This window comes from Saimiri boliviensis, chromosome 9, assembly GCF_048565385.1.
Source record: "Saimiri boliviensis isolate mSaiBol1 chromosome 9, mSaiBol1.pri, whole genome shotgun sequence".
Classification (NCBI taxonomy): Eukaryota; Metazoa; Chordata; class Mammalia; order Primates; family Cebidae; genus Saimiri; species Saimiri boliviensis.
The window spans coordinates 9,824,868-9,848,458 of record NC_133457.1 but is presented as its reverse complement, the minus strand read 5'-3'; the positions used below and the strand labels follow the sequence as shown (position 1 = coordinate 9,848,458).

At 37.2% G+C, this 23,591-nt stretch overlaps 1 protein-coding gene across 5 annotated transcripts in view; it reads left to right on the top strand.

Moving 5' to 3' along the window:
• Window positions 1-23,591, top strand: part of NPHP3 (nephrocystin 3) — a 46,102-nt gene that overhangs the window by 14,973 nt on the left and 7,538 nt on the right. For 2 of the 5 annotated variants that reach the window (XM_010335806.3, XM_074405460.1), the window contains exons 8-23: window positions 1,240-1,314; window positions 3,022-3,195; window positions 5,704-5,807; window positions 7,122-7,236; window positions 7,493-7,636; window positions 8,101-8,198; window positions 10,178-10,280; window positions 10,724-10,806; window positions 12,856-12,994; window positions 16,000-16,164; window positions 17,531-17,625; window positions 18,487-18,609; window positions 20,200-20,389; window positions 20,572-20,813; window positions 22,624-22,699; window positions 23,463-23,590. In XM_010335806.3, the coding sequence (XP_010334108.2) occupies window positions 1,240-1,314; window positions 3,022-3,195; window positions 5,704-5,807; window positions 7,122-7,236; window positions 7,493-7,636; window positions 8,101-8,198; window positions 10,178-10,280; window positions 10,724-10,806; window positions 12,856-12,994; window positions 16,000-16,164; window positions 17,531-17,625; window positions 18,487-18,609; window positions 20,200-20,389; window positions 20,572-20,813; window positions 22,624-22,699; window positions 23,463-23,590 (2,054 nt within the window). The remainder of the gene's footprint in view (window positions 1-1,239; window positions 1,315-3,021; window positions 3,196-5,703; window positions 5,808-7,121; window positions 7,237-7,492; window positions 7,637-8,100; window positions 8,199-10,177; window positions 10,281-10,723; window positions 10,807-12,855; window positions 12,995-15,999; window positions 16,165-17,530; window positions 17,626-18,486; window positions 18,610-20,199; window positions 20,390-20,571; window positions 20,814-22,623; window positions 22,700-23,462; window position 23,591) is intronic. The other 3 variants (XM_074405457.1, XM_074405458.1, XM_074405459.1) reach the window with 3 other exon arrangements.

The window sequence follows — 23,591 nt, the reverse complement described above, 5'->3', positions numbered from 1 at the left end:
TTGTTTTAATTAAACAAATAAAATTTATTTAATTTATTTAAATATGAATAAATATGATTTTATTTATATTTAAATAAATTTAAAGTATAAATTTTTGTGAGTTATATATTCTGCCTGATATTATGTCATGTTTGTGTTTAATATAAAAAACAATTTTAGATTATATATTAGAAAAAAATAGTAGTAGGCTGCGCACAGTGGCTCAGGCCTGTAATCCCACCACAAAAAAAAGATTAACTTATCTTTTTTATTCTATTTATTCTATAACTCTTTAAAAAATTTAGTATGCTAGAAGAATGAGTTTATTTTATAAAATAGGAGTGAAATAAGATCTCTCTACCATGATTATAAATGTAAATATAGGGTAAATCTCCATGCTTGTTCACTTGGTATGCATTGTAAACTAATTGCCCTATTCTGTTATCAAATATTAATTATTTGTAGCAATATACATGTTCTTACAGATTGGGCTTTCTTCTTTCAGCAAATTCAGTTAGACTAGTAAAACTAGAAAGACATGGTAAAATACTATTTTGCTTTTGTCCTTTGTAGAATTGTAGCTTTACTGACATAAAATTGGATTTTGATACATTTTTGTTTTGTTGGAGGGGGCGGGGTTTGAGATGAAGTCTCGTTCTGTCACCAGGCTGGTGTGCAGTGGTGTGATCTGTGCTCACTGCAACCTCCGTCTCCCAGGTTCAAGCAATTCTCCTGCCTCAGCCTCCCTAGTAACTGGGACTAGAGGCACGCACCATCATGCCCAGCTAATTTTTGTGTTTTTAGTAGAAACAAGGTTTCACCATGTTGGCCAGGATGATCTCGATCTCTTGACCTTGTGATCCACCCACCTTGGCTTCCCAGAGTGCTGGGATTACAGGCGTGAGCCACCGTGCCCGGCCAGATTTTGATGCATTTTGAAGGGTAAATATATTAAGTGGTATGGAAATACATAAGAGAAAATTTGGAGACAGGGAAAAAAAATGTATACTTCTTGTTTTATTGCTCCATTTTTCACATTAAATCCCTTGTGTGACCCTGGACAAGGTACTTACCTTGACTCAGTTTTCTCTTCTATAAAATGGGTAATAGTATCTTTCTTAAGGTTGTTGTGAAGATAAATGACGTAATACGTGTTAAATATTTAGAATAGTTCCTATCACAGAAGCACTATGAAAATATTTACCACCACTTCCTTCTGATTTTATGGTTTTTCTTGTTATTCTTAAACTTTTTTTCCAGATCATTGATCACTCAGGAGATCCTGCAGAAGGAGTATATAAAACTTACGTTTGTGTAGAAAAGATTATTAAACAGGTAAATATGCATTCTTTGTAAGATTTCATCTAAAATATTTTAAGATCGCTTTCTATAAAACTGAATTTTCCAGAGAAAACCCCTTGCTTATCTTTCTGAACACAGTAACCGAGGAAAGCACTGTTGTTTCTGTTGGGAGTCCATCCTGTGGTATGCTCGTGGTATTACTGGGATCATGTATTAATATCTTTCTCTGTCATCTGTCTCAGAACTGTTTGATGCTTCAGTAGCTAAGTGTACAACATATTACAAAAGCGCTAGCTAAAAACTATTTGAGAGAAAAGGTTCATTTTATTCAATAGGGAGGCTCCTCGGTGTACCCTTTGAATTTTTATGTATTAGGAAAGTTCTTCTCAGGTTTTCCCACCGTGTTACCCCTAACAGAAGAGGAGGGTGAAAGCATGCCTCCACGGGGAATGGGAACCTGGACCAGGGAGGGGCCTTGAGCTGGAAGTCTCTATGAAGTTTCATGTGCTATCTTAAAAATTTATTTAAGTTATATATTCTGCCTGATATTATGTCTGTCTGTGTTCAATATAAAAAATAATTTTAAATTATATATTAGAGAAAAATAGTAATAGGCCGGGCACAGTGGCTCATGCCCGTAATCCCAGCACTTTGGGAGGCCAAGGTGGGTGGATCACCTGAGGTCAGGGGTTTAAGACCAGCCTGACCAACATGGTGAAACCCCATCTCTACTAAAAATACAAAAATTAGCTGGGCGTGGTGGCAGGCACCTGTAATCCTAATCCCAGCTACTTAGGAGATTCAGACATGAGAATCACTTGAACCTGGGAGGCGGAGGTTGCAGTGAACCAAGATCGTGCCACTGCACTCCAGCGTGGGCAACAGAGTGAGACTTTGTCTCAAAAAAAGAGAGAGAAAATAGTAATAATGGTAATTTATTACTCCCCTCATCCTCAAGCAAAATGGGCACAGTAGGAAGATGTACCATGTTTAGCCTGTGGTTGCGCACACCTTCTGACACCTCCCCTAGGCAACCAGGGACCCTGTTTGAGGAATAGGAAGTATGGAGGTTTATTATTAGAGGAAAAGAGTGGGCCCTAGAACGTAATGTTATGACATCTGGTAACGCATTTTGTATGGTGCTCTCTAGTATAAAGATTGTCTTTATGAAATTTGCTCTTCTCCACAATCTTGTGAATTTTGGGACCAAGATTAATAAAATTAATTGAGCAGAATGAATGACAGCAAGTGAAAGTGAAGGTACTTACCATCAGTGCTTAAAGGAGAATATATTTTTAGTAACTTACTATAAAGACTAGATATGAAAGTAGAAATACTTGATGCCAAGAAATCACATCTCTTAGTAATTCGATTATTATATAGCATATTTCCTAGTAATTGGTACTTTATAACTATTCACCAGCCAGATACAACCAAAGATGTTGTGTAATATTTTTCAGAAAACAAATTTCATGGAATTCAAATATTCCTTTAATTTTATTTTTTATAAAAAGAGGCATTTGTTTCTATTATTTTAACATTTTTCTTTCTTTTGTTTTTAAATTCATGTTTATTTTATAGTTATGTTTATTGTAGTTATAGGTTTATTATACAAAGGCTGTAGGTTTGAACTTGCCCTCCTGAAAGTAGGTGAAGCCCACTTAGGGCCTGGTTGCTCACCCCTGCTGTAAGATCTTTATTTTCTTCATTCATTTTTGTGTGGTTGTTCTTTGTGTTCAGGACATACTGGGTTTTGAGAACACAGATCTGGAGTCCAAGGATTTGGGCAGTGAGGATTCCATTCCAGAGGAAGATGATTTTGGTGATGTTCTGTGGGACATCCATGATGAACAAGAGCAAATGGAAACTTTTCAGCAGGCTTCTAATTCAGCCCATGAGTTGGGATTTGAGAAAGTAAGTGCTTGGAGTATTATTCCAACAAAGATCTGTCACCACCTAAAGGCTGTACTATGATTGTATTTTCATCTAAATATAGTTAAGGTTTGTGATTGTATTGGCTAATCTCATGGCTTGATTATCCATGTTGAAACGTGCTTAGGTTTGTGTCATAAGAAAGATACGTGAGATTCAAATATGCTTATAAAAACCAAACATTTTTAGTTACAAACTAGAATTTATCAATCACATATTTATTATGCCACCATCTGTAACCCACCCAGACCAGGATTAGGACAGCTAGGAAACTTGGTAAGGATAGTAAGGCTGAGGCCAGGTGCAGTGGCTCATGCCTGTAATCCCAACGCTTTGGGAGGCTGAGGCACACAGATTGCTTTAAGCCCAGGAATTTGAAACTAGCCTGAGCAACACAGTGAAATCTTGTCGCTACAAAAAATACAAAAGTTAACCAGGCATGGTAGTATACGCCTGTAATCCCAGCTACTTGGGAGGCTGAGGTGGGAGGATCAGTTGAGCACCGGAGGTCAAGGCTGCAGTGAGCCATGACCATGCCCCTACACTCCAGCCTAGGCAACAGAGCAAGACCCTGTCTTTTTAAAAAAAGAAAAAAGAATAATAAGTCTATCTTTTCTTCCAATTCTTGAATCAAAATATTACATTTAGAAAACAAAGCACAGTAGTTCATGAAACAGGCAGACAAGTCCTTCTTTATCAGTCTTACCAACATCCTCCTTAAATATCTAAACAAATGATCAGAACTTGAAGTATACAATGAAATCTATGTGCAAGTTCAAGGAAAATTTAATACTTAATAGTTAAAAATTAATGTAAGCACGAGTATTGTAAGTAATATTATAATAGCTAATATTATCAGTTGTATTTTTACACAACTTTTATAATTTAGACCAGGTGTCCCCAAACTTTTTACACAGGGGGTCAGTTCACTGTCCCTCAGACCGTTGGAGGGCCGCCACATACTGTGCTCCTCTCACTGACCACCAATGAAAGAGGTACCCCTTCCTGAAGTACGGCGGGGGGCCGGATAAATGGCCTCAGGGGGCCACATGCGGCCCATGGGCCGTAGTTTGGGGACGCCTGATTTAGACTGTTAATGTCCTGGTTCCATCATTTACTAACTAGATTTCTTCAAGTTACTTGGCCACTCTGAACTTTGACTTTCTTGGCTGTAAAATGAGAATAACTAATAGTACCTAGCTCCTAGGGTTGTTGCAAGGATTAAACCAGATGATGCAGATAAAGTACTTAACATAGTGCCTTGCACAGGATAAATGTTAGTCATTATTTTACGACAAGTATTGCTATTGTTATTTTATAAATAAAGAAACTGAAGTTCAGATTACGTTTTGCCTAAGAGTACACAGTGAGTAGACTGCACATCTGGGAGTTGAACCTAGTTCTCTCCTGACTCCAAATCCAGTGGTTTTTCTTTTATTGCAAGGAGTCTTAACTTAGGAAGCATGGATCCTAGAACTGAACTTTCTGTGGGACCACAAACTAAGTCGTTAGCACTTAGGAGGTAGTAAATTAATACTTTCTTTGCTCCTTTGGAAGTATCATATCTCTCCAAATTATTTGAGTTCCTGGGGAATATATTCTTTAGAGAGAGAAATTTTCTGCTTGTTAATTAAGTATAACAAGTAGAAAAATTGATGGAAAAACTATACCAAGTAGTTTATTATAGTTGCTGGAGAATTGTGCTACTCTAAAACTAGCCTAAAGCTGGCTGCAAACTACTTACTATATACTTTTTTAAATTCCTCATCAGCTGTCATTTAGGCAGTTGGTACACTTAAGAATAACTCACCTCTCAAGATAACTTTGGAAACTCCTTAATAAATACTAAGATATTTTGGTTTATGAGTGTATCCTTTTCAGCTCTGTACCAGTTTTGAGTTTCTGGGGAAAGCTTGGAAAATATGAGTTCTTGGACTTTACACAGAACTCAGTTAGTTTCAAAAATATCTCAGGCAGCCTAAGCTAACCTGATTCTCTTGGGCAGATTGAGAGACTTCAAGTCCCCAGATGAAAACTGCCCTTTTTTGGACCTTTTTTCAGCAACCCCCAGAAACTGAGGTGATTCCCAGGACAGGTGTTTGTTGCTCTGACCATGAGATCTAGGTCACCTGCCAGTACCTTCAAGGTCCTCTGTGATACATTCTGTGGTTTGGGGCTACAGTGAGCTCCCTGCAACATTCTGCAAACATTTGAGTGTTGCAAAACCACACAGAGACCTGAAATGTTATCCTTTACCCGTTAATTTACAGCAGTACTATGTGTAGAAGAAATTGGGGCCCATTCTTAGTTTACTAGTTTAGCCAAGTTTTTGCCAGCCATAAAAATAGGCAATTATGAGGGTGCTGTCAACTGAAAGTAAATTTCATTTTCTCATGAAGCTTTTCTCCAGTGTTTTCAGAGAATAATCAGAAATTCAGTAGTCTCAGAGGCATGTGCTTCCTTACAATTTAAATTCTTTTTTTTTTTTAGTATTACCAACGCCTTAATGATCTAGTGGCAGCACCAGCCCCAATTCCACCTCTTCTGGTGTCTGGAGGACCAGGTTCTGGAAAGTCTCTTCTTTTATCCAAGTGGTATGATGCAGTGCAATTAAATTGTTGTTGTCATTGTTTGAATTACTGAGTCTATTCAACAAAATGTATTGCATGCCTGCCTTCCTGTGTGGCCTACATAAAACATTTTAAAAGTTCAAAGGAGTAAAACAATAGTACAATGCCCTGAAATCCATAGAATTTCAGTGTCAGAGAGAAGACACAGAACAAGAAAGGAATAGGAAGCATGAGCATTCATGATTATGTTTATAAATCATAGGTAAGACATATGAGAGTGCTATGTAAGGAAGTGATCATATGTGATTAACGTGTCATATAACACGTGACATGTTAATTAGGTGGATTATAGAGTAATATGCCTTTATTTTTAATTACTGGCTTTATTTTAAAGTTTCATTAAGATTTTAAATATTTGGCCGGGCGCGGTGGCTCAAGCCTGTAATCCCAGCACTTTGGGAGGCCGAGGCGGGTGGATCACGAGGTCGAGAGATCGAGACCATCCTGGTCAACATGTGAAACCCCGTCTCTACTAAAAATACAAAAAAACTAGCTGGGCGTGGTGGCGCGTGCCTGTAATCCCAGCTACTTAGGAGGCTGAGGCAGGAGAATTGCCTGAGCCCAGGAGGCGGAGGTTGCGGTGAGCCGAGATCGCGCCATTGCACTCCAGCCTGGGTAACAAGAGCGGAACTCTGTCTCAAAAAAAAAAAAAAAAAAAAAAAAAAAAGATTTTAAATATTTGAAACAAGACAAAAACAGATTATAGTGAAATACGTTCTACAGAATATTAAAATTAAGGATAACCTTTACCATGAATGCACTCTAGTTCCTTGAATTATGGACTAAGTTTCATATAAGCTAATAAACTGTATTATTTTATTATGTTATTTAAAAACAAGCAGTAAAAATATTTTCTTTCATTCATAATTATTTGCATTGATGAGTTAGCATATGTAGTTGTTTCCTTTTTATTACTCTTTTATTTAAAGTTATGTTTGGAAAATAATATTTTTGTACCTTACAAATTTTCCTCTAATAGGAATTTTTATTTAAAAGTTAATGCTTATTTTACTAATACCTTACCCTCATATATAAAGTACTTTGGTTTATGTTAATTAACATCCATTTGTAATTAAAGTGAATCTCCAATTTTTTAAAAGATTATTTAGGATGATTTAAAAGTGGAATAAAAACAAATCTCCATATTTATTTGAAAGTAACTGACCATCTCATTGCTCAGTTAAGCAATATTTGATGTTTACTGCATTGTGAATTCTTTTTTTATTGACAGTCAAGGAGCTTTATCAGTTTTATAAAAGTTCTCTCCCTTTCTTTCAGGATTCAGTTACAGCAGAAGAATTCCCCCAGCACACTGATTCTTTCCCATTTTGTGGGAAGGCCCATGTCAACCAGCTCAGAGTCCTCCTTAATTATTAAACGGCTAACTCTAAAGGTAGAGTATGCCATCTTTTAATTACAGAATTTTATTTAGATTCAGAAATTGTTGAGACTAGTAAGTACCTACTGGTAAACCAGTTTTCAATATTATCCACCTGTTTTGATTTTGTATACAGTTAAAAATCATATCCGATATAATCAGGTCCTCTTGGTGACTTGATTTTGGTTTATAAAGAAGTAGGAATAGAAATGTTTCCCCCAGCTCGGGTGAAGTGTAATGACTTCAGTTTGTGTACGTTCTTACCTCGTAGTTGATGCAGCACTCTTGGTCAGTCTCTGCTCTAACACTGGATCCTGCTAAGCTTCTGGAAGAATTTCCACGTTGGCTGGAAAAACTGTCTGCTCGTCATCAAGGCAGCATCATCATCATTATTGATTCTATAGATCAAGTTCAGGTACCGTTTTTCATTTGTTACCTATTGATACGCTCAGAAAGAGATGAGAATTCAGTAATGGCTAGAGCAGGCATATAAATTATATGTTTGTCAGAAGAAAATATAATGTTATTTTTTACCTTTCTGCTTCATTTCTAGGGAGGAAACGGATTAAAAAAATATACCGTAAGCCCACAGACACTAATATCTTATTGAGAAAGACCAACTGAATTTACACAATTAGCAAAGACTATTTGTTTTGACATATTTTTGGGGCCTTCGCATTTCCTTACATGTGCATAGTTCAAATTGGTGATGTTTTGCTACTTGTTCTTTTAAAATTCTAAAATAAATGACCCCAAAATAAGATTTTTGCCCTTAATTAGATAAACTTAATGAGAATTTCATTTTATTTGGGGAGCTATTATTGGATTGTTTTGAAATATTTTGATTAATAGATTGAATTTTGTCTTTATATTTTTAAGCAAGTTGAAAAACACATGAAATGGCTGATAGATCCACTGCCAGTGAATGTAAGAGTAATTGTTTCTGTGAATGTAGAAACATGCCCTCCAGCATGGAGGTACGATGCCAACTTTAGTTCTTTCAGATTACATGAAATGTTTTAAGTACAAACAAGGAAAGGTTTTTAATATGCATTTATGGTTTTCATGTTTTCTATGCAAGTTGTAGTGCTGATGGGGAGAAGTCAGTGAATTTATGAAAAAAATACAATCTATAGGATTGGGTGCGGTGGTGTGAGCCTATAATCTCAGCACTTTGGGAGGCCAAGGCAGGTGGATCACTTGAGGCCGGCAGTTTGGGACCAGCCTAGCCAACACGGTGAAACCCCATTTCTACAAAAAATACAAAAATTAGTTAGTCATGGTGGCAGATGCCTTTAATCCCAGCTACTCAGGAAGCTGAGGCAGGAGAATCGCTTGAACCTGGGAGGCGGAGGTTGCAGTGAGCCGAGATTGTGCCACTGCACTCCAGCCTGGGTGACAGAGGGAGACCCTGTCTCCAAAAAAAAAAAAAAAAAAAGGATTTGGTGGAAGGTTAGGTAGATCTGGGATGTGAGGAAAAAGAAAGAGCCAGGATGATTCTGGAGTTTAATTAATATAGTTTCATGAACTGAAATAGGAAACACAAAGGACAGGCAGGTTGTGGGGAAAAGGTGATGAGTTTAGTATTTAGTCATGGTTAGTTTGAGGAGCTTCACGTAACAATATCTAATAAGCAATTAAATTTATAGATGAGGAAAATAGAGAAGGGGCTGGGCTGGGAATAATAGACACCTGTTATTTTGAAATGCAAGCTTACTTTAATGGCCCTTAAAAAAGTAGTAGAGTGGCCTGGCACAGTGGCTTATGCCTGTAATCCCAGCAACTAGGGAGGCTGGGGCAGGTGGATCACCTGAGGTCAGGAGTTCGAGACCAACTTGGCCAGCATGGTGAAACCCTGTCTCTACTGAAAATATAAAAATTGGCCAGGCATGGTGGCAGGCGCTTGTAATCTCATCTACTCAGGAGGCTGAGGTAGGAGAATCGCTTGAACCGGGAGGTGGAGGTTGCAGTGAGCCGAGATCACGCCATTGTACTCCAGCCTGGGCCACAAGAGTGAAACTCTGTCTTGAAAAACAAACAGCCCTGTGCAGTGGCTTACACCTGTAATCCCAGCACTTTGGGAGGCCAAGGCAGGCAAATCACGAGGTCAGGAGTTCAAGACCAACCTGGCCAACGGTGAAACCCCGTCTCTACTAAGAATACAAAAAAATTAGTCAGGTGTGGTGGCAGGCACCTGTAATCCTAGCTTCTTGGGAGGCTGAGGCAGGAGAATCATTTGAACCTGGGAGGCAGAGGTTGCAGTGAGCTGAGATCACGCCACTGTGTACCAGCCTGGGCGACAGTGCAAGACTCCGTCTCAAAAGCAAACAACAAAGAAAGTAATAGAGCAATTGGATCCCATGGAACAATGTTTCTCAACCTGTTTTTGCTCTCATAAGGAGCCTTTGTAGACAGTTTGTTTGTAATTGCCTCCCCCAAGAAATTTTAATGCCACACACATATTTTATATCAGCTTATGTATATAGATATATGTGTCTATGTGTACTTTAGACATAAAAAGTAAGTTTTTTTCACTTCCCACAAGTGCAGTTTTCACTTCCACATTGAGAATGTACGCTGTAATAGTTAAGTTTTAATTGCATTATAAGTACTTGTGGACAATAATTGTGTCTGGTGCCACTGCTCATAGGTACTCAAGCTAATTTTGCTGATAGTATGGAACATAGAACTAGAAATATTTTACCACATAACTATCTAGTGTATACACTGTTTATCTTATAACACCCTTTGTTGTGATTCATTGCGGAAAGTAATGATACACGTTAGAATGAGTTAGCTATATTAATTACTTAATATGATTAACAGACATTAGTTTTGCTGATTTTATAAAAGCAGTATAAAAATTAATTTTTGCGGTGGATTTTAAATTGTGTTGTGGGTAATTACAGTTCTTGCTGTATTATTAAATTTCATTTTTCTTTTCTTTAAATAAAAGGTTGTGGCCTACACTTCATCTCGATCCCTTAAGTCCGAAAGATGCAAAATCTATTATAATTGCAGAATGCCACTCTGTAGACATCAAACTGAGTAAAGAGCAGGTGTGTATTTTTAATTTTGATGCAACCTTTTACTCTTTCTTATCTTTCCTATGAGACATCTTACACAAGACTTAAAATTCAGTATAGGGTCTCTGTCATAAGGAAAATTGGAGTTTAGTAATTACTTTGGTAAAGGTATTCCCTCTTAAACTAATGACAGGCCGAGAAGAAGCAATAAAAAGATTTTCATCTTAAGGTTTACTTTACTATATAATATTAAGCAGGTATTTTAAAAGCAAAAAAGCATTTTCCTACTGGCCACATCTGTGGTCTGCAGTTGGAAGGCTGACCACAGCCGGGGACCTATCACCACGCAGTGTGATGTCACTGATGGCAGCAACGGTGTTATTTCTGCTGGGGTATTTGTTGATGGCTGGGTAGTAAAGACCACTTAATTCCAGTTTGTGTATTTCTGTTTTGTTTTTCTTGGTAAACTGGTGCAGGAGAAGCAGCTAGAACGACACTGTCGTTCTGCTACAACCTGCAATGCCCTTTATGTCACCCTTTTCGGCAAAATGATCGCACGGTAAGTGGTGGTTATTTTACATGATCTGCATGTTTTGTACTTGCTGCAGACCCTTTCTCACCCTGCAAAATTGAGAACTGATCAACTACACCAATCTCTTGAGCCACTCTGATTCTAAATATTGATACTAACATTTGTGAGAAGATGACTTGTCAGTGAAGATTGAGTAGCCTATGATTGTCAGAACTTGATAAAATTGTCAAATTTTCTTCACACTAACCTGTTCCATATTGGAGGGTGCAAGAGAAAGCCATCCTCGCCCTCATTTGTGGGCCCTAGCTTTGGGAAACTGAAGGAAGCAACCGAGGGTTAGAATATTATTTCAGGTGTCCTTGAATATCAGGAGGTAGATATGTAGGTAGGAATTTTTAATTATCTCTTTTCTTAAATCCTGATAAACTTTTTATTATAAAATAGTTCTATTTTAGATATCCATTAGTAATCTGCCTTTAGATAAGCATTAGAGTGTCACTACTTTTATTTCCTTGGTATAGCTTTACCCTACTCTATTCTCAACCGTTAGAATGTTTTACTACTTTTATTTCTTCGTCAGTATAGCATCACTCTACTTTGTCTTTTCTTAATCTGAGATTTTAAAAAAAAGATCAATACATTTTTTGTTTTTCATTGCCGTCAGTGGCGATTCTAGCACACGTATTTCCAGACACCAAATCTAGTACTTCTTGAGCTTAATTCCATGTTCTCATCTTGAACACCAGATCTGAAATAAAAAACTCTTCCGAAACTTTACATTGCCCACGGTATTTCGTCTTAGTTTTTGTTTTTGAGACAGTGTCTCACTCTCTGTTACCCAGGCTGGAGTACGGTGGCTCGATCTCGGCTCACCGTAACTTCTGCCTCCCAGACTCAAGTGGTCCTCCCACCTTAGCCTCCTGGGTAGCTGGGACTACAGGAGCACACCGCCATGCCTGGCTAGTTTTTGTATTTTTAGTAGAGGTGGGGTTTTGCCATGATTGCCAGGCTGGTCTTGAACTCCTGGGCTCCAGCAATCTGCCTACTTGGCCCCCCAAAGGGCTGGGATTATAGCATGTGAGCCGAGCCACCGTGCCCAGCCTGGCCGTGATATCTCCACCATCCTTTCCACTTAGTTGTGACAACACATCTGGCCTCTGTGAACATCAGTGATACAATGAGTATGATTCAAGAGTGTGAGTCATTTTTCATACTTTTAATAATGTTCATTGAAAGTATCTATTTTAAAGGAATCATGAGCCCTTTATTTTTTTCTCTCTGTACATCTTCATACTATTTTTAAAAACTGGTAAATATTGTGTAATATTTTAAAGCAAACCCTCCTACTTAATGATTTTCTTTAGCCTTATGTTTTCAAAATTCTGGCTCCACACAAATTTAATTTGCATGGCTAACTAACAGTACTTATCATCATTTCCCTGCTTTCTGTATGTAGGTGGCATGCTTCTGCATGATAAGAACCATATCTGACTCATTTTTATGTTCCATAATGCATAGCAATTGCTTGACAAATAGTAGGTTTCAGCATATGTTTATTGCACTGAATTAAATGATACATAGCAAAATAAACACAATGACTCTAGCAGGCCCATAACACTACCACTTTCCTGTATCATGTTTTATTGAATTTGTTATTGGTTGCAATACAAAAAATAGAATGCACATTGCTTTTACTCTACCTCAGATTTTTCACAGATGTTGGCAGTCTGTAAGAAATTAAATCTCGGCTGGGCGCGGTGGCTCAAGCCTGTAATCCCAGCACTTTGGGAGGCTGAGGCAGGTGGATCATGAGGTCAAGAGATCGAGACCATCCTGGTCAATATGGTGAAACCCCGTCTCTACTAAAAATACAAAAAATTAGCTGGGCATGGTGGCACATGCCTGTAATCCGAGCTACTCAGGAGGCTGAGGCAGGAGAATTGCCTGAACCCAGGAGGCGGAGGTTGCGGTGAGCCGAGATCGCGCCATTGCACTCCAGCCTGGGTAACAAGAGCGAAACTCTGTCTCAAAAAAAAAAAAAAAAAAAAAAATTAAATCTCTTCTCAATTCCAACAGTGCTGGGAGAGCAAACAATTTAGATAAAATCCTTCATCAGTGTTTCCAGTGTCAAGATACTGTTTCATTGTATAGGCTTGTTCTGCACTCCATCCAGGAGTCCATGGCAAATGATGTGGATAAAGAACTAATGAAGCAGGTAAAATGTAATACACTTATAAGAAGGAATGTTAGTTTGCTTTGTGTGTGTATGAGTTCAGGTAAATAACAATTCTTTTAAACTTTGTGCGTAAATATGTTTCAGGCATATGCAGGAATGCTGATAGCCATAGTATGCTTGTGGAAATTTGTGTTGTCCTGATTATCATTTTTGATGTTATTGAATCCTTGTTTTCTTTTTTTGCTGAATTGCTTGTTTAAGTCTTTACCCATTTTTTAATTGGGTCATTTTCTTTATTGATCTGTAGGTGTCTTCAATGTTCTGCATATTGAAAACAACTCCTTTATTATAAAATTTGCAAATGAATGTATTTTTCCTGTTTTCTTCTTGTCTTTCAACTTTATAGTGTTATTGTCATTCATTACAGTAAGCTTTATTTCATATATATGTATATATATTTATATATGCATGTTTGTATATACACACACACAAATAATTTTTTTCAAAAAGTTTTACAGTTTTGTTCTTCATGTATGAAGTCCTTAAGTCTCATTGTTACCTTTTTATTTATTTTGTGAGGAGGGAATCTACTTTTTAATCCTCTGTCATGTGGATAATTGTTCTTTTTACTAAATAATACATCTCTTCTGCTCATTTGCAGTGCCACCTGACAAATATCAAGCTCACAGATAAATGTGAGTTTGTTTCTAGCCTCTCCTCTTCTGATTTTGCCTATTCTTTGCCAATACCACACTGGCTTAGTTGTTAGAACTTTAAAGTGAGCTTTGGGAGTTACTTGGGCAAATCTCCTTTTATGATTATTCTTCACAATTGCCTTGTCTAATTTTCCATATATATTTTTAGAATTAAGTGCTTTGTAATTAAAATAACATTTTAGTTTTTTGTTGATGTATTCAATTTTGGTTTTTGAAAATGTATATCTAGCAACCTCATAGTTTGAACCTGGATCCATTTTTATGTTAAACTTTTCAGTTTTATGGTTCCCAGGGTTTGGACTTCTCAGCCCACTCCAAGCTCACAAGCTTCTTTGTATTCTCTCCATGTCTGTGGGCTGTTTTTCTCATGCACCCCTTCACTGAGGGTGAAGGTCCTTCAGAGGCCTTCAAAGGTCCTGGTATTGACAAGAAATCTAGTTCCAACTCCTTGCCTCACATGGCTTAAGGGCTCACCGTCCATCTCACAGTGGGTGTGAAAACCTAAGCCCTTTTTTGAAAGGGCTTGTTTGTTTTTTTCTTGTAGATCTGTTTTAGTTCTTTGTAAATTCTGGATATCAGCTCCTTGTCAGATGGGTAGACTGCAAAAAAATTTTTCCCGTTCTGTTGGTTGCCGACTCACTCTACTGACTGTTTCTTTTGCCGCGCAGAAGCTGTGGAGTTTGATTAGGTCCCATTTGTCTATTTTGGCTTTTGTTGCCATTGCTTTTGGCATTTTGGTCATGAAGTCCTTGCCTACGCCTATGTCCTGAATGGTTTTGCCTAGATTTTCTTCTAGGGTTTTTATGGTGTTAGGTCTGATGTTTAAGTCTTTAATCCATCTGGAGTTAATTTTGGTGTAAGGTGTCAGGAAGGGGTCCTGTTTCTGCTTTCTGCACATGGCTAGCCAGTTTTCCCAACACCACTTATTAAACAGATGGGCGAAGGATATGAACAGACACTTTACAAAAGAAGACATACAGGAGGCCAACAAACATATGAAAAAATGCTCATCATCACTGGTCATTAGAGAAATGCAAATCAAAACCACATTGAGATGCCATCTCACACCAGTTAGAATGGCGATCATTAAAAAATCTGGAGACAACAGATGCTGGAGAGGATGTGGAGAAACAGGAACATTTTTACACTGTTGGTGGGAATGTAAATTAGTTCAACCATTGTGGAAGACAGTGTGGCGATTCCTCAAGGACCTAAAAATAGAAATCCCATTTGACCCAGCAATCCCATTACTGGGTATATATCCAAAGGATTATAAATCATTCTACTATAAGGACACATGCACACGAATGTTCATTGCAGCACTGTTCACAATAGCAAAGACCTGGAACCAACCCAAATGCCCAACGATGATAGACTGGATAGGGAAAATGTGGTACATATACACCATGGAATATTACGCAGCCATCAAAAACGATGAGTTTGCGTCCCTTGTAGGGACATGGATGAACCTGGAAACCATCATTCTCAGCAAACTGACACAAGAGCAGAAAATCAAACACCACATGTTCTCACTCATAGGCGGGTGTTAAACAATGAGAACACATGGACACAGGGAGGGGAGCACTGCACACTGGGGTCTGTTGGGGGAAAATGGGGGAGGGACGGGGAGGTGGGGAGGTGGGAGGAGATAGCATGGGGAGAAATGACAGATACAGGTGAGGGGAAGGAAGGCAGCAAACCACACTGCCATGTGTGTACCTATGCAACAATCTTGCATGTTCTTCACATGTACCCCCAAACCTAAAATGCAATAAAAAAAAAAAGAAAGAGAAAAAAAAAAAAGAAAACCTAAGCCCTTAAGTTCCTAGGGGCTGCTGCTGTCCTCTAGCTCCGCTGCCCCTGTAGACAGTAGTTCCAGCCCTCAGCACTCCAATTTCAATTTCTTATTCATTTTGGGCAGTTGGAGGATTTCCTTTTCTTTTTTTCCAGGCTCAACTGTGCTTTTAGAAATGTGTCTGATATTCATAGATGTTTGTAATAGGAGGACTGTTTTCTTCAACTGTCTTTCTGGAATTGGAATTCTGCCATTAATTATAATAATACATTTTATGCAGTTTTAATTTTCACTACGCTTTTTTCTATGTGAGTTTTATCTTTGGTGTGCTAGATTTTATAGATGGACTATCTTATTCTTGATTAATGCCTTTGGGACAGTGAGTTTTAAGAAATCTGTTTCTTGATTTATTAAATCATTTGAATTAAAAGTTTTGTTAGAAAATTGGCTTAAAAGAATTATGGAAATGTTAATGGCTATTAGTTACTTACAGAGATGCTTTGTGATTTCTGTTAATTTGTTTTTCTATCTAGATTCTCTGCCTTGTCAGTGTTAGTCACAATGGTGTGAGTGAATCAGAATTGATAGAACTCTATCCTGAGATGTCCTGGACTTTCTTGACCTCCCTTATTCACAGTTTACACAAAATGCATTTGTTGACTTATGGTTGTGGCTTGCTCAGGTTTCAACATCTGCAGGTAATGTTATTTTAGGCACGCATTTATTTATTTATTTATTTAACAGAGTCTCCTCTGTCACCCAGGCTGGAGTGCAGTGGCAAGATTGTTTCTGCCAGATGAGTAAATTCTAGGGATCTGCTATACAACATTGTCCCTGTAGTTAGCAATACTGTGGTACCCACTTGAAAATTTATTAAGGGGGTAGATCTCATATTACGTGTTCTTACCACAGTACAGTTTTAAAAATTAAAAACTCTCAGACACAAAAGATCAAAAAAAGTTTCTTAAAGGTAGTTTATTTCTTGAACAGAAAAAATGTTTTTTCAGTTATATTTCATTGAAATGCTGGTATTACCAGACAGTCATGCAATTCTTAACAATGGGAGTATGTTCTGAGAAACACATCATTAGGTGATTTTATCATTGTATGAACATCGTGGAGTGTACATACACAAATCTAGATGGCACAACCTAACACACATGTAGGCTATATGATATGGCCTATTGCTCCTAGGCTGTAAACCTGCACAGCATGTTGCTGTACAGTGTTTGTGTATCTAAACACAGAAAAGGTACAGTTAAAGTGAGGTATAAAAGTTTTAAAATGGTATGCCTGTTATAGGGCAGCTTCATTATAATTTTATAGGATCATCATAATATATGTAGTTTGTTTTGACCAAAACATTGTTATGTGCACATGACTGTATATGCTTTAGGAGTTTGGACTCTGTAAGCCACTCAGCCTCCTTTTCATGGATTAATACCTATGTAAACTTGGGCAAATTCTAAGCCCTGGGCAGACTTTGCCAGTTTACCAAAGTGGTTGTGAAGAGAATTAATTGAGGTGGTTCTTGATCCTGGTGAGGTACTAGAAAGATGTTTAGCATATAGAAGTATATCTTTAGGAAGTTTTGGCTAATATAATTCCTGTCATCTGCAGTGACACAGTTGATTTATATATGTATACAATTGCAAATGAAGTCTTTCATTTGAGCATGCTGTAACATATCTGTTGATTTCGAGCATGCTGTATCATATCTTTGCAATTTCACAGCCTTATCTTTTCCCTTTCTTTATTGTGTATTGTTTGAATATAATTTATTCTTTTTAGTCACTTTTTATTCCATAGTTGTGAGATTTTTAATGTAGTAACTAAAGTTTGAATTGAATTATGTTTTGAGCTCGTAAATATTAGTACAGGAATTCTTATTCTAATGATAGTTTGTCAAATAAATATGTCCTAAATTTAAAAACATTTAAGTGACATTTCTATTACAGAGCTATCAAATAGATATAATTACAAGTTCTTTTTTGCAAATCTCTTGTTAGATGTACAGTGACTTACATAAAATAGAGGTCAGTATTTCCTTTTTTTCCTCCCTAGGCTTGGGAAACAGTGAGACTGGAGTATCTGGAAGGCCCTACTGTTGCTGCTTCATACAGGCAAAAGCTAATCAATTATTTCACCTTGCAGCTAAGGTATTGTAAATGTTCCTATTGTTTTTCTGTGATTTCTGCAACATACTCTTCCTTTGTGTCCTTATTTCTCTTTCTTAGCTTACAACTTAAAGTATAAAAATTTAATTATTACAAAAAAGATTAAATCCTCTGCATATTCTGTTAATGTCAAAAGAGAAAAAGATGATTTGTCTTTTAATGTTTAATGTTAAACATTTAAAGAAGTAAAATCGGGGCCGGGAGTGGCGGCTCAAGCCTGTAATCCCAGTACTATGGGAGGCCGAGGTGGGTGGATCACGAGGTCAAGAGATCGAGACCATCCTGGTCAACATGGTGAAACCCCGTCTCTACTAAAAATACAAAACATTAGCTGGGCATGGTGGCGCATGCCTGTAATCCCAGCTACTCAGGAGGCTGAGGCAGGAGAATTGCCTGAACCCAGGAGGTGGAGATTGCAGTGAGCCAAGATCGAGCCATTGCACTCCAGCCTGGGTAGCAAGAGTGAAACTCCGTCTCAAAAAAAAAAAAAAAAAAGGAAGTAAAATCAATGTAGAATCACTTTATTATTTTTATTTTATTCCCGTAGTTTGTGTCCTTGTATCTATATGTGTGTATATGGGTCCATTGAGAGTTTTTTTAAATAGTTCAGTTTTAGGAAAATACTTTTAGAGTTTGGTTGATGGTTCTGCCTATCACTGAATTTATTTTCGTAGATTGGTAAAGTCTCAAGATTTTGACCTAACTTTTTAAATATTAAATTATACTTAAAGAGTCAGATATATATATTAAATATAATTTTCTTCCTTCAACATTTATCTGAAGACTTTTTGAGGCAGTCTGTCTGTAGAAAGATACTGAATATTGTCTCTTCTCTTCTGATAGTCAGGACAGAGTGACTTGGAGAAGTGCAGATGAACTCCCATGGCTTTTTCAGCAGCAGGGAAGTAAACAGAAGCTGCATGACTGCCTTCTTAATCTCTTTGTGTCTCAAAACCTTTATAAAAGGTAAGAAACATTACAGAACATCTTTCCCGAGGAAGAGAGATTTAAACATGTTCCACTTAACAAAGAAAAAGTGGCATTTTAAATTTAAAAATTAGTCCAGGTTTCCGAAATACATACAGTGTAGGAGAAATCTTCAGAGAATTTACAGATCTCTATTAGATCTACTTTTCCCAAGAGAAAAACATAGAGTACTGCTGCTTTATGAAATCAGAGCTGGAATGATTTTGGTTCAACTTTATATCTTATGCTTAGATTTAAGCAGGTCTAAATCTAAACCACCCAGAGAGGTGGTTTATGATGTCTGCTTCTTTCGGCCTTCAGGTATCTGAAAGTGTCCCCTTCAAACCAGACTCTGAGCTCCAAATAGAATCTGTCTGGTGTTGAATTTATTTGTTTTTGTTTGTTTGTTTGTTTATCTTCTATGTCTGGTACTGAATTTAAAGAAAGAATTACCCTAATTCAAAAATGTATTCTTTTTGTCTCTTTTGATATGTTCTAGTTTGTCAGTGGCCGAACTACCTTTTTATGAGCCAACTGTGTAACCTACTAAGCTTCATGAGGGTTGTATTTTTTTCTTCCTTACTTAGAAATTTAGATGCTTTTTTTTCTTTTAATCAGAATTTTGCTGTCGTTGCCCAGGCTAGAATGCAGTGATGCAATCTTGGCTCACTGCAACCTCCAACTCCCTGGTTTAAGCAATTCTCCTGCCTCAGCCTCCCAAGTAGTTGCGATTACAGGCATGCACCACCATGCCTGGCTAATTTTTGTATTTTTACAAAATACAGAAGACAGGGTTTCACTGTGTTTGCCAGGATGGTCTCCATCTCCTGACCTCGTAATCCACCCACCTCAGCCTCCCAAAGTGCTGGGATTACAGGCATGAGCCACCACACCCAGCCAATTTAAATATTTCTTATAAAATACGTACTTAATTAATTTTGCTCCTACATGAACTCTCAATTTATTTGTTGCATCTCTTAAATTATTTCTGATCTCCATTCCAATTTTTTACTATTCCTTTGAAATCAGATTTGTTTTTTAGTTTACCAGCTCTCCCATATGTCTTAAAATCACCTACAGATGAATAAGCTGACTTTTGTCCTTCAATTTCTTGGTGAAAATGCAAAGTAGATACTCTATGATGGTTTATTTTTCATTAGTTTCTTCTCTTTGAATTTCCATACTTAAAACAATTTTGAGAGTGAACTCAGCAGTTGACTGCATATTGTGAAATGTGTAAAAAGGATTCAGATAGATTCCCATTGGTGAGTAGCCATGATGGTATTAAGGATAACAGCCAACACTGTGGAGTACTTACTGTGTGCCATGATCCCCTACAGTACCAGCCGAGGCAGGTAGTGTCCCCATTTCTGCAGACAACGGTGATGAGGTCTAAGAGGTCAGACAGCCTGCTCAAGATCGTACAGATAGGATAGTGGTGAAACTCCGATAGGGGTCTGAGTCTTACCTCACTACACAGTACTTGCCTACTAATCAATTGTCAATAATTCTTATTAATTCTGGAATTTTCATTCTGTAGTGGACATTAAAGTGTGTTTTTCATTAAAGTACTGTTATTTGTTGAAACAGGGGACACTTTGCCGAGTTGCTGAGTTATTGGCAGTTTGTTGGCAAAGACAAAAGTGCGATGGCAACAGAATACTTTGATTCATTGAAGCAGTATGAGAAAAACTGCGAAGGCGAGGAGAACATGAGTTGCTTAGCTGATCTTTATGAAACCTTGGGGCGATTTCTCAAGGATCTAGGCCTTCTCAGTCAGGTAAGCTCAGCACATCAATGGCAAGCCAGAGACAGGTGGGCTTTTTGTGTTCACTGTTCTCTTTTTCCCAGATGTTAATGTAGTTTTCATTTGTTGTGCTATAATCTTTAATATTTAATCGGACGACAGATCTTACAGCATTTTACTCACTTTAATTGGCCTTTCACCCTTTTTCCCCCAAGGCTGTAGTACCTTTGCAGAGGTCTTTAGAAATTCGAGAAACAGCCTTAGATCCAGATCACCCAAGAGTAGCCCAGTCCCTCCACCAACTAGCCAGTGTGTACGTGCAGTGGAAGAAGTTTGGCAATGCGGAACAACTTTATAAGCAGGCGTTGGAAATCTCGGAAAATGCTTATGGTGCAGACCATCCATACACTGCTCGTGAACTTGAGGCACTTGCAACTTTGTACCAGAAACAAAATAAGTAAGATTTTTTTAGATCAGTAATATCTGATTCTAAGAAAGGAAATTACAGTTTTAATGTACTTATGGAGTAGGCTTTGTTAACACTGTGTGCTTTTCCTTGCCCTATGCCTAGTCTTCATGTGGTACACAGAGAAAATTAGAACTATAAGATTCATCTCTGTTTGAAGATGCATGAAAGATAGAACATGGACTTTCGAGTCATATAGTCTTGGGTTTGAATCCTGACTCATTCACTGACTAACTTTGAGTGCTTTACTAATACAGGTTTAGTATTCTTTATCCAAATGTAGAACCAGAAGTGTTCAGGATTTTTGATTTGTTCAGATTTCAGAAGATTTGCATACATATAATAAGATGTCTTGGAGATGGAACCCAAGTCTAAACATGAAATTTATTTCTGTTTCATATATACCTTATACAGATAGACTGAAAGTAGTTTTGTGTACTAGTTTTAATTTGTACATAAAACACGGTTTTGACTTGTTGTGTGGCTTCACTTGACCTGTCACCTGAAGTCAGGTGCAGACTTTTCCACCTGTGGCATCATGACAGCACTCAAAAAGCTGCTGATTTTGAAGCATTTCAGAATTTGGTTTTTCAGATTAGGGATGCTCAACCTTTACAGGGACCGCAAACCATTGTCCATAGGCCACCTCTGATTTTGTAAATAAGGTTTAAAGGAAACACAGTCAAATTTTTTTTCAGGTATATATTGTCTGTGGTTGCTTCTGTGCTTCAGTGGCAGAGTTCCTTACTTGGAACAGAAACCATATGGCCCACAAAGCCTAAAATGTTAACTAGCCCTTTCTAGAACAAGCTTGCCTATCTCTGATATAATAAAAAGTCTTTCTAATCTATCAGGTCCCACTGAATAGGATCTCTTCCTCTATTAGAAATTATTTCTTTTGTTCTGTCATAAGTGACACATAATGGATTTTTTTCTTTTAACTTCTAGAAGTATTGTTTCATACAAATTTTGTGTTAATTTCACATTTATACTTGACCAGAAATTAGCCTATGCAGAAAAAGTTGTTGGTTAAACACTATTAGTATGCCATAGCAAACAAAAATTTTGGATTTTCATTTAGTTAGGTTGCCCTTTAGAGATTCAGGATGAGTTAAATTAAAGGTAATTAAATGTCAGCTACTTAGAGGACTAGACTTTTTTTTTTATTTTTTGACATGGAATTTTACTCTTGTTATCCAAGCTGGAGTGCAGTGGTGCAATCTCGGCCCACTGCAACCTCTGCCTCCCAGATTCAAGCGATTCTCCTGCTTCAGCTTTCTGAGTAGCTGGGACTATAGGCACCTGCCACCATGCCTGGCTAATTTGTGTGTGTGTGTGTATATATATGTGTGTGTGTGTGTGTGTGTGTGTGTGTGTGTGTGTGTATATATATATATATATATATATATATATATTTTTTTTTTAGTAGAGATGGGGTTTTACTGTGTTGGCCAGGCTGGTCGAGAACTCCTGACCTCAGATGATCTGCCCATCTTGTCCTCCCAAAGTGCTGGGATTACAGGTGTGAGCCACGATGCTCACCTGTCAGATTTTCTTTAACTCAACAGAACTTTTTGTTGGGAAAACATTCATGATAGACTGAGGTATCTTAGTGTTTTGTCATATTTTGTTTTATGAAGGGTTTCTTAGGGATTTGTAATGTCATATGATTATTATTTCTAGAAAAATGCTGTATTTAATAGCCCAAAAAGACTTTACACTATGAAAAGAGTGCTTTCATTTCACTGAAGTATACTTTGAATATGTTTCTTTTGTTTGACTTACTGTAATTTTTTTTAAGATATGAACAAGCCGATCATTTTAGGAAAAAATCCTTTAAAATTCGTCAGAAAGCTATAAAGAAAAAAGGCAACTTGGTAAGGAGACATTTCTTTTGTGTTGTGTTTTGAACATAAGAGGAAAACAGCATCATAACTGCATACACCCCACATGTTTAAGAGCTTTAGATTTAAAATCATACAGTTCTTTAGAAAAGAACTGGTTAACATTTTCTTTTTTTATTTATGTGTTAAAATATCATATTACTAAGAAGTACAACTTAGACTTTAAAAAAGTGAAACTCTAAAGTTCATGTGAATGTTAGGCTTTGAAAGATGGGATTTAAAGCTACCTCAGTTCTTTAAAGGGTTGGAAAAAGGAATAAAAGCAATTAAGTTAACATTTTGTGTTATGTTCAAATGTGAAGAACGCCTTCCCCTTAAACACACAATAAAAGTTATTTTCATTTTTTTAAGTTGCTGATAAAGTCTATCTGTGTAGCATATTTCCTTAAAATGCTCCATGCATTTTTATGGACCTGATGTTTATGTGTTTACCTATGGGGTTGATAAATATCTGCAAATTAATTATTTTCTAATATTTATTGAAGCACTTTGAGATATAGTTTACTTTCTAAAATATAATCATTTTCATGAAATAGTTTTTAACGAATTTTAGAATGTGTTGCCGTGTGGAAATATTTGTGTTTGAATAATCATTAATTTAGTGTGATACTTAAAATAATCGTTATCTAGATTAAATGGGAAAAAAGGAAGATTTTTTAGGACCCTCATATATTGTTTCAAAATCAAGGATTGCACCTACTTAGTAATTGCTTTTCATTTTTCATGTTTGCTGCAGTATGGATTTGCCCTTTTACGTAGACGGGCTCTACAGTTAGAAGAGCTTACATTAGGTAAGGACACACCTGATAATGCTCGGACCCTCAATGAACTGGGTGTTCTCTACTATCTTCAAAATAACCTGGAG